The sequence below is a fragment of the Pan paniscus genome, chromosome 2 (assembly GCF_029289425.2).
Source record: "Pan paniscus chromosome 2, NHGRI_mPanPan1-v2.0_pri, whole genome shotgun sequence".
NCBI classification, from domain to species: domain Eukaryota; kingdom Metazoa; phylum Chordata; class Mammalia; order Primates; family Hominidae; genus Pan; species Pan paniscus.
The window spans coordinates 110188231-110205972 of record NC_085926.1 but is presented as its reverse complement, the minus strand read 5'-3'; the positions used below and the strand labels follow the sequence as shown (position 1 = coordinate 110205972).

At 34.9% G+C, this 17742-nt stretch overlaps 1 protein-coding gene across 1 annotated transcript in view; it reads left to right on the top strand.

Moving 5' to 3' along the window:
• Positions 1-17742, top strand: part of SLC9C1 (solute carrier family 9 member C1) — a 137187-nt gene that overhangs the window by 82827 nt on the left and 36618 nt on the right. Inside the window, 4 exon segments of the mRNA XM_008978792.4 lie at positions 397-582; positions 2401-2550; positions 4038-4089; positions 5331-5479. Coding sequence (XP_008977040.1) covers positions 397-582; positions 2401-2550; positions 4038-4089; positions 5331-5479 — 537 coding nt within the window.

The following is a 17742-nucleotide window of genomic DNA, read 5'->3' as shown; positions in this document are numbered from 1 at the left end:
TATAAATTATAAAATAATAAAAAATGGATGCAACCCCCAGGATTTTTATGGCATTTAGGGCAACTTGTTTTAAATTAAAACACCCTGGCGTACTACATTTTTGTCTGAATTTGCCTTTCCATTGTCGCTACTTTTTACTGGTGTCATTATATACATTTGTTTGTTTTCATTATACCTGTCCTTTAAACCCAATCCTAAATTAATAGTTCTAGGAGTATTCCTTTATTACAAGATAAATTTGATGAACTTGTTTGTTTGATTTTGGTTTCCTGAGGATATTTCATACATGTGGAGTAGATAAGAGAAAAGCCTAACATGATGTTTAAATTATTGTGGAAAATGGTGTAGTAAAAGCAGAAACAAACATGATAATGTAATTTCCTTTTAAATCAACAGATAGCAGCAATGAGGAAGGACTTTTTTTCACATGCCTGGAACATATTCGAGTTAGCAATTACATTAATTGGCATCTTACATGTAATACTTATTGAAATAGACACCATTAAGTATATTTTTAATGAGACTGAAGTAATAGTCTTTATAAAAGTTGTTCAATTTATTCGTATACTACGCATTTTCAAGGTAAAGAACCAGTAAATCGTGCAATTTCTAATTCCTACTGATTGTTTCATAAAACATAGAGTAAAATTAGTTTACTAGTTTTATGGTTAACATATTCTGTTGGGTTAATGTTTATATTTTAAATTTTAGCTTCCTTTGGCAAATTAAGTTTCATAACATTTCATATTACAAACATCCCAATTATATTAGGAATTTGTTTAGCATGTGAAAGTATAGAAATACTCATCACAACTTTTCCTTTAAATAGACAGCACATGAGAAATTCTATATTAATGCAAGTGTAAGTTAACCTCCATGTAATGTTTATTTTTATAGATATTTGGGGAATAAAAGATGGAAGTTAACAAAACAACCATGCAAACTATTTATAGGGACAAAGAAAATATCCTACATTTATACAAATCAAGGAAAAAATACAAATAGTATTATAGAAATATGGTTTCAAAAATAACCTTTGATTGTCTAATAACATGTTTCTATAACAAATATTATGGGTGGTTATTTTCTGTGTGATTATTTCAATGACATGAAACTCACTCCTCCACAAATAAGTATATATATGAATGCAGATATACGCTCTCTTTCCTATCTTTTTCACTATTCATACACAAACAAGATACATGCATATATAAGCACTGTGAGTGATACAGTTAAATAAAACATAGTTTGTATGGAGATAAAACTAATAGAATCTTTACATTTAGATCTTTCTTACACATGTAAGGAATAATTTAAAACATTTTTGCTACTGAGAGGCATAAATCAACTAGGTCAAAGAGTACAGAACTAGTAGTCTGCTTTTTCGGTATTCTAAGGGATCATAAGTAGTGCTAGAGTGCAATTTACCTGAGGAAGGCGAGTCTAGTGTATTCCACTGATGAATTAATTCTGATAGGAAGGTATACAGAGCCTAACAAATAGTTCAGATGAAGAAACTAATAAACCACCTAAGAAAAGTTTGTTGATATATTCAGAAAACTCTGAACTATGGTCTTATGTTAAATCACAGGTCCTTGGAATATGAAGATGAATTAGATATTGTCTCTTCCCCTGGAAAGCTTATTGTAGAAGAAAAATCATGAGTAATCTAGATATTGAAATGTTATATGGTAGGATAAGTGCAAAACAGGAGTATGCACAGAATGAGAAAAGACTTCATTTATTAGGTGATACTTGAGCTGAATCTTGAAAGATGAGTGTAAACCCTTTGGGGATTAGTGGCAGGTAGTTGCAGGGTAGAGTATGGAGGTTGTGGAACATAGATAGAAAAACAAAGGGATCAATGAACTCTGCAGAAGCTAGGGGACTGCACAATGGTAGCTGATAACCTGGAGACTTCAACCCTCAGCAAACAAACACAGAGAAGTGAAGTTAATTTTGGGGTCTAACAGGCAGTATGGTTGTGGTGGTTTCTCACCTGACCAGACCATCAAGTAGGAGGTGTTATAGGAGATTTAGCATGCAAAAAGGGCAGTAATTTAGTCATTTTATGACCTAAGCACAGAAGATTAATTGCATTGTTTTCCAAGAATTGAAACCAGTTGAAAATAGCATCCAATTCTCTATAAGGAAAATAAGTAAAGAATAAAGTCATAAATTTCACATAGGTACCCCCAAATTATTAGTTATAGGGAAATAGCTATAGTCATGAAGTTATAAAGATACCACTAAAAAAATAACAAAGAACCTTGACAGGTTATTGTAGTTACCTTTGAGGGCACTTAATTTCTTATTATTAACTATTTTGATTAAACTAATCAACATATCATAAAATGATATTTGTGCAATTTATATTAATGGAAGTCCTGTTTAATTCAGCTCATAGCACCAAAGTTGCTGCAAATAATAGATAAAAGAATGAGTCATCAGAAGACCTTTTGGTATGGAATACTAAAAGGCTATGTCCAAGGTGAAGCAGACATAATGACCATAATTGATCAGATTACAAGTTCTAAACAGATTAAACAGGTAAGAAAACCTTAAATCCTAAGAAAAGAGTTCACTCAGCCCTCAGTTGCCCTCATCCATCATTTTTTTCTGTTCATATATGCAGATGTCTTTGACTCCTGGTTTTCTAATTAATTTCTTTAAAAACTTAAACTAGATTACATTTAAATTACTCAAATGCCTCCTTCTGAAATGAACCGTGCCATATTAGCAAGTTACAAGGCTCCTATAAGACACACTTCTGTCTTTGTGGAGGCTATCACGAAACCCATGTGCAGTGGTTAGCTTTCTCCCAATGCAAGCTCTAAGATCTGTCAGGCTATGGGTGTGTAAAATAGGAAGTACTGGAAGGTGAGAAGTGAAGGCAGGGTGGAGAAAACAGGGCTTCCTCATAATGCCCAAAAGCTTCTTTCATCTCTCTCTATCCTTGTTTTCTACACATTAAACAGTAAAGGAAATAAAAACAAGTGATTCAGCAAATAGAAAGAAGTAAAGAAAACAATAATTAAAATAGAGGGAAACCTAGTTTGATTTTGTCATTATGCAGATGAGAAAAAGGAGGCCAAGAGAGGTTAAATGATTGTGCCCAAAGTTCCATAGTGAGTAAGCAGGAAAGATAATTCTAAGGCCTAAATTCTAGATATTATTTTTACTTTCTAGATTGAGACAGATTAAAACTGATATGTGCCCATAAGTTTGTCAGCTATGTGGAATGCAATATTTACTTTTCAAGACGATTTAAAACATCTCAATGCTATATTTTATGTGCCCAAAACTTTGTCATTGAGAAACTGAACATTCAATATGTGGTAGAACACAAAAAGTAGTATCTTCCTCTCTTCACCTCCTGCAACTTTAAAACTATTTTCTTATGTTTTATTACCTTTTCTAACCACTGATATTTAGCACTTGAATTTGGAGACACACAGGAGAAAATATGAAAAGACTTGAGTCCCTAAAATATTGTCTTATTATCCCTAATTTCTACTTTTGTTCACCTTGGCCAAAATTTCTAATCCCTTAAGATTGCAAGCCATCCTGGAATCACAAATCTGGGGGCTCTCATAAAGCCGAATGGGAAAGTACCTACCTATGTTCATAAAACATAGACTAAAATCAGTTTACTAGTTTTATGGCTACAATTTTCTGTTGGGCTAATGTTTGTATCTTAAATTTTAGCTCCCTTTGACAAATTAAGTTTTATAACATTTCATATTACAAACATCCAAATTATATTAGGAATTAATACCATGCCTGCACTTTTCAGAATCATGACTCACCTTCAGATATCTCAAAATTGGGCTAGGTTATACCTCTTATCTTCTCTATTACTTTAGCTGAAGCAAAAAGTGCTGCAGCACAAAATTCAATTCGAACCCCTGAAAACCTCTTCATCCTACTTCTCTTAAAACTATTAACTTACGTTAAAAATCCATCAGTTGCAAATGTAAGGACATTTTATAACAGTCTGTTTTTCCAATGGGGATAACATTTCTTTTGTTCCTTAGATGTTATTAAAGCAAGTGATAAGGAATATGGAACATGCTATAAAAGAGCTAGGTAAGTAGCTCTCATCCTATTTAGCATGACCATCTCTTATCATCACCACTTCAGAAAGGCAATGGTTTTCATAACTCGAGCTAATCTTTGAGGAAACCTACTCACTAACAATACTGAAGTGAGTAACCTCAACAATCAATGCAATCTTATTTTCTAGTTGAGATGGAAATAGTGTAATATCGCTTCACACTTTCTCTCTCTGCTTCATGCAACAATGAAGGCCTTTTGATTTCTCTTTAGACAAGTTGGCATGCTATGATTATGTATGTCATTATAGTCTTGTAAATTCCACTTTTTTCCAAACCAGAAATACATGTACCTTCCTGAGTGACACAAGAAAAGAAGTTACGTTTTTCCTCTACTTGCCACAGAGCTGCCATTTAAGGATTTAGGTCTTAAATGAGTTGAAATTAGAATACAATCTTGCAGAATCCTGTTATATCTGCTGGGAGGCCCAGTGTCAAACATGGCAATAGCCTATTCTCTGAGTCATGCCAAGTCATGCTCCTGGCGCAGGACAAATCTTAAGAGTGGCACAGTCACAACCCTACAGTATAATGTTCATGTATAGGAGGAGAAGAAAATTTTATACCATGTGGTGAGCTACAAAAGGACACAGCAAACCTGGAGATGAGGTCATTTGAGAGATCTTCTATGACAGGTAGTTACCAAGCCAGATAAGAGGTTATGGTCAAGGAAAAGCCCAAATGTAGACTCTAAGATGAAATTTTCATGGACTTCAGGAATCCAGATGAAATGGGCGGAAGAGCATAAATGTATGAGTCATCTAGATGCACTGGCAGGTTGAGTGGACGATGACCTAAGACGAGTGAAAGGAAGTAATCAGAAGCCGTATTTAATCACACAATCATCTGTAGTTAAAAATTCTGATTCACACAGAATAAGAAAATGAGTCATGAACTCCAGACATATAGCCCTGAGCAGCCTCCTAGTGTCCAGTGCAGGTAGAAAAGTATACCTGTTAATCCTAGAAACGAAGCTACCTATCCTTCTCCATGGACTTGGGCACAAGTATGAGTGCTGCCAAGAAAACATCCAGCAGAACTCTGTCACTACTAGTGAATTATGATTGATCATAGTGGCCCCTTCAGGAAGAGATACATTTCTCTGTGTTGAGGGCGGTATTCCATGGGTTTAGAACAGAAACTTAGCTTATTGTCCACATAAAACATTTAAAACAATGTTCTTATTTAATCTAAAAATATTTTGTTATTTTTTAGGCTACTTAGAGTATGATCACCCAGAAATTGCTGTCACTGTGAAAACAAAGGAAGAAATTAATGTTATGCTCAATATGGCTACAGAAATTCTTAAGGCTTTCAGCTTAAAAGGAATTATTAGTAAAACTGAAGGTGCTGGAATTAATAAGGTAAGGCAAAATATTTTCAAAGCAAGTATATTTACTTGATACATAATCATTCATGACCTTCAAGGCTACATTTGACTTCTAATACAGGCCATTTCTAAGATAGGAAAATCTCACTTAAAATAATTTTCTGAAGACAAACTCCTATGATAGACAGTTTCCTTCCTGCAGCCCAGGTGGTCAGCTTTTCTTTTTATTTTTGCTACAGTAACAGACCACCTGTTTCTCTGCTTTGCTGCCAAACCAAAAGTCTGATGAATCTATTTGTCATCCTAGATTACAGTGGGTATTATTATGTTTGGGGAATTATCTGTGACACTTAAATAACATTTTTCGTGTAAAACATGATTTATGGGAACACTCAATTGTAGGGTTAGTGTTGACTGTATTTCCTTTTCCTAAGTTACATAAATGGTACTATGACATATAAAGGATAGAAAGAATCCCAATTCATTCTGTAAGTACAAACTTGACACCAAAATTGGAAATAGCATAAGAAAAAAAAAGCATAAACCTGTTATACTTGTAAATACACATACAAAATTTCTTAGCATAATAGTAGTGAACTGAATTGGGTAGCATATTAAACGTGTAATATACTTTGTCTCGGTAGGTTTTCTCTCCCCTAACAGCTATGTAACTCACATATTAAGAGATGAAGAAGAAAAACTATTTGATAAAATTTAACCCTCATTAAGAATGTTAATAAAAATCTTAGAAGACTAATAATAGAAGGAACTTCCCTAACTTGATAAATAGTATCTATTAAAAATTTGTAGCAAACTTTGTGTTAGATAGCAAAACATTAAGAGCATTCTTATTAAAGTTAGGAACAAAAGAAGAACGACAAGTGGCATTCCAAGCATTGAATAACTATGCTGGAGGTCTTATCCAAGTCAAGAAAAAAAAGAAAGAAAATTGAGAGATGAAAATTTTGGAAAGAGGAGAAAAGTGCTATTATTTGTTGACTGATTAAAATCTTAAGGAATTAGCTTAAAAGCAGTAGGATTAGTAAAATAATTCAATAGAGTCCAGAAATAAAAGTAATATATAAAATTCTTCTCCAATGGAAAAATTTAGAAAAATATTATTATATTTACAATTACAATTAGAAACTCTAAATTCTTATCTATGAACCTAATATAAAATACATAACACCTATGTGGCAAGAACTAAAAAATTCCAACTGAATACATGTTTCTGTAGAGTAGGTATTAACAATCATTTTCTATAAAGGAAAATATAGTAAATATTTTATATAATGTAGGCCATATGGTTCCTACTAGTAGTACTAAATTCTGCAATTGTAATACCAAAACAACTACAAACAACATGTAAATAAATAGGCAGGGTTGTGTTCCCTACCCCAAAAAAATACTGTTTACAAAAGCAGGTGTTAAGCAGGAGCAGGCCGACAGGCAGTAGTTGCAACCCATGTTGTAGAGAATCAATATCTAAGGCATGAATCATCCATAAAATAATCAGTTAATTTAATAAACCTTAATTAAAATTCACACCATGTCAGGGAGTTAAGGATTTTACTTGTACAATTTATTGCTCAAAAATTAATTTATTATGAAAACAGTAAGAATTTAGAGGATTCTAGGAAGAAAACAGAGTAGGAAGTTTCAGAAATCTGTCTCTCCTTTTAGACAACAATTGCACTGGCAAAATCTGTCTGATGTAACTATTTTGGAAATCTGAATTCTATGAAGGTTTGCAACTTTCAGGGGAAGGCTTGGATGATAAATTTTGGTTAATTTCTGTCATGTTTATCTCTTAGCACAGTAATAGCTACTCCTCACCCCTCAGCACCATGGCAGGCAGCTATGCATGTGTCCTTGGAGCAACTTACAACTTGCAAGAGCCAGATTGGCAATAAAAGACCCTGTTCTCTAAATATCTTGCATCTGTACTCTGATGACTGATTGATCGCTGTTTCTAATCAGAGAAGGCAAAGAGGTGGAAACCATTGTGATTGCACCTCCTCACATTATTGTAAGCCCTCCCCCTCTGGCTGAAGTGACTTCCAAAGGATTTAAAGGGCCAACACTTTTTTTTAACCTCTTTATTTTTGTCTTATTTCTCTTTTGGGACCCAGACTTTAGAGACTAAGACATTCAAAAACCACCACTTCACAGGTGAAATTAGAAAGTCACAATGCATGCACAGGGGAAGGCACAGGCTCAGAAAAAAAGTAAAATAAAACCCTGACAATGCCTTAAGCTTAGACCTAAGACTAATCCTCAGCTCAGAGACAGACTACAACCACCAAAAAACAAAAACAAAACAGCAAATTCTGGGGAAAAAGGGAGAGTCTGAGTTCCAGAATTACCACATTGTTTAATTCAAATTCAGTTCTTTTTTTTAAATCACAAGGCATACACAAAAACTGGCAAGTATTGCCCATTCAAAAGAAAAAAATAAAACAACAGAACTGTCCCTTAAAAAGACGGCAGGTCTACCAGACAAAGACTTTAAAACTGTTGTTTTAAAGATGCTCAAAGAACTCAAGGAAGATGTGAGGAAAGTCAGGTAGAAAATACATGAACAAAATGGAAATATCCATAAAGACATAGAAAATCTAAAAAGAAATTCTGGAGCAGAAAAGTAAAAAGTACAATTAAGTACAATAACGAAAATCTAAAAATTTCCTAAGGGGATTCAAAGGCAGATTTGAGTAGGCAGAAAAAAGAATCAGCAAACTTGAGGATAGGTCACTGGAAATTACATGTCTGAGGAACAGAAAGATAAAAAGAATTTTTAAAAGTTAACAGAGCCTAAGGGGCCTGTGGGACACCTGAAGCAGACCAATATATATTGTGGGAGTCCAAGAGAGAGAAGGAAAAAAGACAATATTTGAGAAAATAATGGCCAAAAACTTTTGAAATTTAATGAAAGACATGAATGTAAACATCCAAGAATCTCAACAAACTCCAAGTAGGATGAACACAAACAGAACCACATCTAGACACATTATAATCAAACTGTTAAAAGACAAAGAGAAGTTTTAAGACAACAAGAGAGAAGCAATCCATCACACACAAGGATCCTCAATAAGATTAATAGCAGATTTCTTACCAGAAAACTTGGAGGCCAGAAGCCAGTGAGCTGATATATTCGAAGTGGAAAAAAAAAAAAGTGTCAGCCAAGAATCTTACATTCAGAAAAATTGTACTTCAAATGTAAAGGAAAAATTGAGACATTTCCAGATAAACAAAAGTTTAGGGAGTTTGTTACCTCTAGATCTGCCCTAAAATAAATGCAAAAGGAAGTCCTGCTGGTTAAATGGAAGGACACTAGACAGTAACTCAGAACCTTATAAAGAAATAAGACTCAGTAAAGGTAAATACATAGGGAATTATAAAAGCTAGTATTATTGTAATCATGATGTGTAACTCCACTTTTTGTTTTCTAAATGATTTATGAGAATAATATTTCTACTAAAAACAGTTATTAGTATAAAACTAATATTATTTTAACTTTGGATTGCATTAAAAATATTTCATGTTTTTGGACACACAATGTATAAAGATGTAATACTGTGATATCAACAGCTGGAAGGAGATGGGGATGGAACTGTTGTTAAAGGAGTAGAGTTTTTGAATGTTCTGGAAGTTAAGTTTGTATAAATTCAAATTATAGTGTTATAGCTCTGGGAGCTCATCTATAATGCCCATGGTAAACACATAAAAAAAGTAGCTAAAATATATACACAGAAATAAATAAGAAAATAACTTAAATGTTTCACTATTTTAAAAAATCAACTTAACACAAAAGAAAATAATATAGGACAACAAAGCTACAGATATTTAGAAAAGCTATACAAAAAAAATACAGCAAAATGACAGAAGTAAGTTCCTTCTTATCAGTAATTACTTTAAATGTAAAGGGATTAAACTCTCTAATCAAAGACAGAGATTGGCAGAACAGATCAAAAAACATGATCCAACTACATGCTTTTTCTTTGAGAAATTGGATCTCTACATGCACAAGAATAAAGTTGGACCCTTAACTAACATCATATACAAAAAATACCTCAAAATAGACCCATGACCTTTATGTAAGACCTAAAACTATAAAACTCTTAGAAGAAAACATGGTTAAAACTTCAAAATATTGGATTTGACAATGATTACTTGGAAATGATGCTTAAGGCACGTGCAGCAAAAGAAAATATAGACAAAGTGCACTTCAGGAAAATTTGGAAATTTTGTGTGTGCATCAAAAACCACTATTACAGAGTAAAACGACCCAAAGAATGAGAGGAAATATTTGCAAACCATGTGTCTTATACAAATTAATACCCATAATATATAGAGAACTCATAAAACTAAACAACCTGATTCAAAATGGGCAAAACATTTGAATAGAAATTTCTCCAAAGAAGACACTCAAGTGGCCAATAACAACATGAAAATATAATGTGTTTGACATCATTCATCATTATGGAAATGCAAATCAAAACTACAGTGAGATACCACCACACATCCATTAGGATAGCTACCACCAAAAAAAAAAAAAAGAAAATATCATTGTTTCGGTGAGGGTGTGGAGAAATTGGAACCCTTGTACACTGTTGTTGGAAAAGTAAAATGATATAACCTCTGTGGGAAACAGTATGGCACTTTCTCAAAAAAGTTAAAATTAGAATTACCATATGATCCAGTAATTCCTTTTCTGGGTATATAGTCAAAAGAATTGAAAGTGGAGTCTCAAGGAGTTATTTGTACACCTACATTCATAGCAACATTATTCACAATAACTAAAATGTAGAAGCCAATTAATTTACAGTGACATAGGCAAGATGGCACACTAGAGGTGCCTGGTACTCATTTCCTTCACCCTTGAGAAGAAAGGACCAAGGCAACAAATTAAAAAAATAAGATTTGGCTGGAATGTTGAGGGGAGAAAACTAAAGCACAGGCAGGGAGTAAAGAAGTACCTGTGGTGATTGGAAAGCCCAGGAAGTCACATGGAGTCACCCTGCTTCTGCAGCCCCATCTCCCCCACGCATATGGGCCTGGAGTCAGAAATAACTTCCCATTTCAGGGAAAAGATAGGCAGAAGATTCCCACCGGCCCCCAATGCCACCACAAGCACCTGCAGTCCTCCCTACAGAAGTATCGCACAGTCTTTCCAAAACCTGAACATTATTTGGGGAGCTGCTGGGAATTCATGAAGCTGCATTACTCCAGATTAGGATCATAAGGTGTGCACGCCCCACTCCCTACCCATCTACTGTGAGCCAAGCTGCTGCACCATGGCACCATCTTGACACCAGAGCCATTTGTGGAGTGTACCCTGCTCATGGGACCAGTTGCTATTGCACCCCTCCAGCCCTGGAGCTGTCTCTTCATTCCACCAAGCCCACATGAATGACTGAATGCCACAAACCCAGTTGTGTGAAACTGGGGCCTAGGATCAGCTGTGTCTCTGGTCCCACATAGCAGGAAAACCAACCCCCACCACCCACAATTCCAGCCAGAGAAACAGTCTTGCAGCCCCATTCAGGACAAAACCTCTGTTGAAATGGCCTAACCACTGTGTCTCTCCTGCAACCAGGAGAGGCCCACAAGCCAGCAAGTAGATAACACACCCCCAGGCTAGCAGAGCAGCTACAAGTGTCCCCACCCAAGACCTGAAAAACAGCCCTGTCCCCACCATTAACCTTATGGACATACCCCTGGCCTGCCCAATGACCCCATGCCATCCCCATACCCAGAGCCTGAGACACAACCCCATGGGCTACCCCCAGCAGACATAGTCCTAAGCCAGCAAAGCAGCCTTGTGCCTGTATCCTGTGACCAAGAAAGAGCCCCAAGTTACCCTTCTCAACACAGACATGCCTCTGGCCTGCTGAATGCCCTGCACCAGAACTAAGGGCCTGAGAAACAGCCCCACAAGCCTCTGCTGAAAGATATGCCCCCAATGTAGCTAAGCAGTCTTGTGCCCACATGCCAGACCAGAAAAAAAAGCCCATCCAATCCTAGGCAGACCTGCCTCCAAGCCAGCTAAATAGTTGCATGCCCATGCCCCTGGCCAGAGTAACAGACCCATGGCTCCAACCCTAGTGATCCAGACCCCAGGTTAGCTGACATGTCATGTGCATGCATGTGCCCCCAACTTGAGAGGCAGTCCGGCAAGTCTATACCTGGCAAAGCCATGGCATTACCACCACATGCTCTCATAGCTTAGGCCACTGAAACACTTGCAAAATTCACGAGTATGGATTCCAGTTGGAACAAACTACATGGAGACTACACTACTGCATCCACCTAGATCCAAAGCCAATGCATTCTACCCAACCGACACCCCAAGACCTACTCATGCCAATAAGTCTTTCCCTATGAAACCTACTTCATAAAATTCAAAGAGGCAATTGTTCCACCAGATGCATAGAAATTAGTGTAGTGACACATCAAACATGAAAAAGCAAGGAAATACGATACTTCCAGGGGAACACAATAACTCTCTACTAACAGATACACAAAATACCAGAAAAAAATTTTAAAATAATCATGTTAAGAAAACAGTAGGATACAAGAGAATACAGATGGACAGTACACCAAATCAGAAAAACAATTCATGATTCAAGTGAGAAGTTTAACAAAGAACCAAACAGAAATTCTAGAGCTGAGGAATTCAATGAATGAAATAAAAAACACAATTGAGAGCTTCAATAAAGACTAAACCAAGCAGAAAAAATAATTTCTGCACTTGAAGACAAGTCTTCTGAAATAACTCAGGCAGACCAAAAAGAAAGAAAAAAACAAAAACAAAAAAAGAATAGAAACAATAAAAGGTAGACACCACCCAAGTGTCCATTAATAGATGAATGAATGAGCAAAATGTGGTATATACATACAATGGAATTTTATTTAACCTTAAAAAGATAAATCCTGATATATACTACAATATAGATGAATCTTGATGACTTGTGCTAATTGAAATAAGCCAGTCACAAAAATCAAATACTATGTGATTGCATTTATATAAGGTATTTAGAGAATCAAAAGATAGAGAAATGATGGAATTGTAGTTGCCAGGGGCTGGGGAAGTTGAAATGGGGAATTATTGTTTAATGGGTATAGAGTTTCAGTTGTGCAAGATGAAAAGAATTCTGGAGATGGATGGTAGTGATGGTTAAGCAACAGTATGAATGTACTTAATACCACTGAAAATGAAGGGAGCCTTAGCCATTTAAAATAGTTAAAATAATAAATTTTTATGTTACATGTAGTTTACCACAGTAAAAAAAAAATGGAAAAAAACAGTGAGAGGGATGTTTGCTCTACTAAATATTAAGACATGCTATAAATCCATAATAATCAAATAGTGAAGAATTAGAATAGAATAAAAAAATTCAAGGAAATAGACTTGAGTCCAATAGCAAACATAAATACACATGGTAGTCTAATATATAATATTAAGGGACATTGCATATTAGGAAGAAATGATAGATTATTCAATAAATAATTCTGAGATATTTGAAATTCATATGAAAAAATATAACATTAGATCCATACCTCACACCATATAGAAAGAAAAACTTCCAGATGCAATGATGAGTTAACATTGCCAAACTCCTCCAAAAAAGCAAAGAAGGAATACTTCCAAGCCCATTTTATGAGGCTATCATTATTCTGATATCAAAGCCAGATAAGGACAAGAAAATTATAGACCAATATTTCTGATGAACATACCTGCAAATATTCTCAACAAAATATTAACAAACTGAATTCAAAAACACATTGAAAGAATCATTCACCACAATTGGTAAAGTGGGATTTATTTCTGAGATGCAAGGACTGTTTGACATACACAAATCAATAAATGTGATACACCACATTAACAAAATTAAGGATAAAATAATATGATTTTCCCAATTGATATAGAAAAGGCATTTGACAAAATTAAGCACCGTATCATAATAAAAACTCTCAATAGATTAGGCATAGAGAGAATGTATCTCAACGCAATAAAGGCCAAATATGATAAACCCATTGCTCACATCATCCTCAGTGAGGAAAAGTTGAAAAATCAGAGAGAAGAAAAGAAACGTCCTCTCTCCCCACTTATTTTCACCATAGTACTGGAAGTCCTGACCACAGCAGTTAGGCATGAGAAGAAATAAAAAGCATCCTCATAGGAAAGAAAGAAGTGAGACTGTCTCCATTTTCTGATGACATGATCTCATATAGAGAAAACCATCAAAAACTTGTTAGAATTGATAATTGAATTTAGTAAAGTTGTAGAATACAAAGTCAACTATACAAATGTTATAATGAAATACAGAATATATCTATATTCTTGATGTGAGGAAAGCTTTTCTAAACCACTTACAAAGCCATATGTGTGTCTGTGTGTGTGTGTGTGTGTGTGTTTAAAAAAAGTAAAAATTACTGCATAAAATTTAAAACTTTATATATTGAAATATATTAAAATGAGATTAAAAGCAAACATGGAAAATAACATTTGTAACATGTATTACACACAAAGTACTGATAGAAATAATTCCTAAAAAGTTTATAGAAATCAATTTAAAAAGGGCAAAAAATCCTGGAGAAAGTGAAAAAAGGGTATTAAAAAGTATTTCACAGATATATAAACAAAATTTACAATGAATGTTTGAAAAGATATTTGACATCCCTAATAATCAAAGAATAGAAGTATTTTCTTTAGTAAATAGAAACTAGAGAAATAAAACTAAAGATACAATTTTTTTGCCAATTAAATCAGCAATGATGGGCAAAAATTGTTATTGTTCAATGCTAATTAGGTTATGAGAAAATAGACTTAAATATGGTAGACTAAAATGTAAGTCAGCACAGCCATTCTGGAGGGCAATTTAGAAAATTCAATGGCCATTCATGCTAAAAACTCTCAATAAACTAGGTATTGATGGAATGTATCTCAAAATAATAAGAGCTATTTATGACAGACCCACAGCCAGTTATCATACTGAAGGGGCAAAAAATGGAAGCATTCCCTTTGAAAACTGCCACAAGACAGGGATGCCCTCTCTCACCACTCCTATTCAACATAGTGTTAGAAGTTCTGGCCAGGGCAATCAGTCAAGAGAAAGAAATAAAGGGTATTCCATTAGGAAAAGAGGAAGTCAAATTTTCCCTGTTTGCAGATGACATGATTGTATATCTAGAAAACCCCATCGTCTCAGCCCAAAATCTCCTTAAGCTGATAAGCAGCTTCAGCAAAGTCTCGGGATACAAAACCAATGTGCAAAAATCACAAGCATTCCTATACACCAATAACAGACAAACAGAGAGCCAAATCGTGGGAGAACTCCCATTCACAATTGCTACAATGAGAATAAAATACCTAGGAATCCAACTTACAAGGGATGTGAAGGACCTCTTCAAGGAGAACTACAAACCACTGCTCAACAAAATAAAAGAGGACACAAACAAATGGAAAAACATTCCATGCTCATGGATAGAAAGAATCAATATCGTGAAAATGGCCATACTGCCCAAGGTAATTAATAGATTCAATACCATCCCCATCAAGCTACCAATGACTTTCTTCACAGAATTGGAAAAAATTACTTTAAAGTCCATATGGAACCAAAAAAGAGCCCGCATTGCTAAGACAATCCTAAGCCAAAAGAACAAAGCTGGAGGCATCATGCTACCTGACTTCAAACCATACTACAAGGCTACAGTAACCAAAACTGCATGGTACTGGTACCAAAACAGAGAGATACACCAATGGAACAGAACAACAGAGGCCTCAGAAACAACACTACACATCTACAACCATCTGATCTTTGACAAACCCGAGAAAAACAAGCAATGGGGAAAGGATTCCCTATTTAATAAATGGTGCTGGGAAAACTGGCTGGCCATATGTAGAAAGCTGAAACTGGATCCCTTCCTTACATCTTATACAAAAATTAATTCAAGATGGATTAAAGACTTAAATGTTAGACCTAAAACCATAAAAACTCTAGAAGAAAACCTAGGCAATACCATTAAGGACATAGGCATGGGCAAGGACTTCATGACTAAAACACCAAAAGCAATGGCAACAAAAGCCAAAATTGACAAATGGAATCTAATTAAACTAAAGAGCTTCTGCACAGCAAAAGAAACTACCATCAGAGTGAACAGGCAACTTACAGAATGGGAGAAAATTTTTGCAATCTACCCATCTGACAAAGGGCTAATATCCAGAATCTACAAAGAACTCAAACAAATTTACAAGAAAAAAACAAACAACCCCATCAAAAAGTGGGCAAAGGATATGAACAGACACTTCTCAAAAGAAGACATTTATGCATCCAACAGATACATGAAAAAATGCTCATCATCACTAGTCATCAGAGAAATGAAAATCAAAACCACAATGAGATACCATCTCACACCAGTTAGAATGGCGATCATTAAAAAGTCAGGAAACAACAGATGCTGGAGAGGATGTGGAGAAATAGCAACACTTTTACATTGTTGGTGGGAGTGTAAACTAGTTCAACCATTGTGGAAGACAGTGATGATTCCTCAAGGATCTAGAACCAGAAATATCATTTGACCCAGCAATCCCATTACTGGGTATATACCCAAAGGATTATAAATCATGCTGCTATAAAGACACATGCACACGTATGTTCATTGCAACACTATTCACAATAGCAAAGACTTGGAACCAACCCAAATGTCCATCAATGATAGACTGGATTAAGAAAATGTGGCACATATACACCATGGAATACTATGCAGCCATAAAAAAGGATGAGTTCATGTCCTTTGCAGGGACATGGATGAAGCTGGAAACCATCATTCTCAGCAAACTATTGCAAGGATAGAAAACCAAACACTGCATGTTCTCACTCATAGGTGGGAATTGAACAATGAGAACACTTGGACACAGGGCGAGGAACATCACCCACCAGGGCCTGTCATGGGGTGAGGGGAGGGGGGAGGGATAGCATTAGGAGAAATACCTAATGTAAATGACGAGTTAATGGGTGCAGCAAACCAACACGGCACAAGTATACCTATGTAACAAACCTGCACGTTGTGCACATGTACCCTAGAACTTAAAATATAATAATAAAAAAATTAAAACTTTAAAAATGCATACCTTTAAACCAGCAATTACACCTGTAGGAATCTACAGTTATTCAAGAATAAGCAAAGATATGTGTTCAAACATATATTATAAACAGCCTATATGTCCATCAAGTTGGAGATGGTTATATAAATTGTAGTATGGCCATGCAAGTGTGCTATAGCCGTGCAAGTGCAACATATATGTAAATAAACATATGTAAATAGATGTGGAAACATATATGGAAACATATAAATAACTATATGTAAATAAACAAGAATTTTAAATATCTATATATACTGATATAAAAAATTCACCAAGATACACTATTAGTAGGAAAAAAGTAACCTGTAAAATTATAAGATTTTGTATATATAAGATGGTCATTTTAGATTTTTAAAAATTTCTGTAGATACACCTATCTATGTAATATATTAAAAATAATCTAGACAAATATATGCAAAACTTTTCATATTGCCCCATGTGGAAGAAGAAATGAGAAGGAAAGAAGGAAAATGAAGGAAGCCTTAGCTATTTATTTTATTTGTATTTTCATCATGCTTGAAACTTTTACTTGGAAGTGTTCTTATATATCACTTATATAATTAGTAAACTAATTTTTAAAAAAATTTTGACTGGTTTCTCAAGTCCCCCAGTTGCCACAATTTTTTTTGAAAGTAACCAAAATAGAATCCTGAAGACACAGTCTCGCTTGATCTTCTATTGGTTACATCATTAACACACAAAGCCTGTGTGCCTTGTACAAATTGAAACCAACTCACCACATTCAATGAAGGTTATTTTTAGTTTAATGCTTATTATACAGTTTAATGGTCCAGTCTGTAATTTCATTTGACCATGGTGAGAAGACCTGTGAAAAGCAGTATCTCCAATGAAGAAGAAACATAAACACTAGATGAAAACCTGCAAAAGCTCATGGTAAAATAACAGAAGGGAGAATAATGAAAGATTAAAATAAATCTTTACTCACTTGATTCTCACAGCAATCTATCATGTGGATACTACTGTTGTCCCTATTTTATGAGAGAAAAAACTGAAGCACAGAGAGATTAAATAACTTGCACCAAGGTCAGATAGCTAGTAAGTCTGGAGATGTTAATTTAATCCAGGCATTCTGATCCCAGAACTCAGGCTCTTAAACATAACACTATAAAAAGCCCAAAATAGAAAGAGAT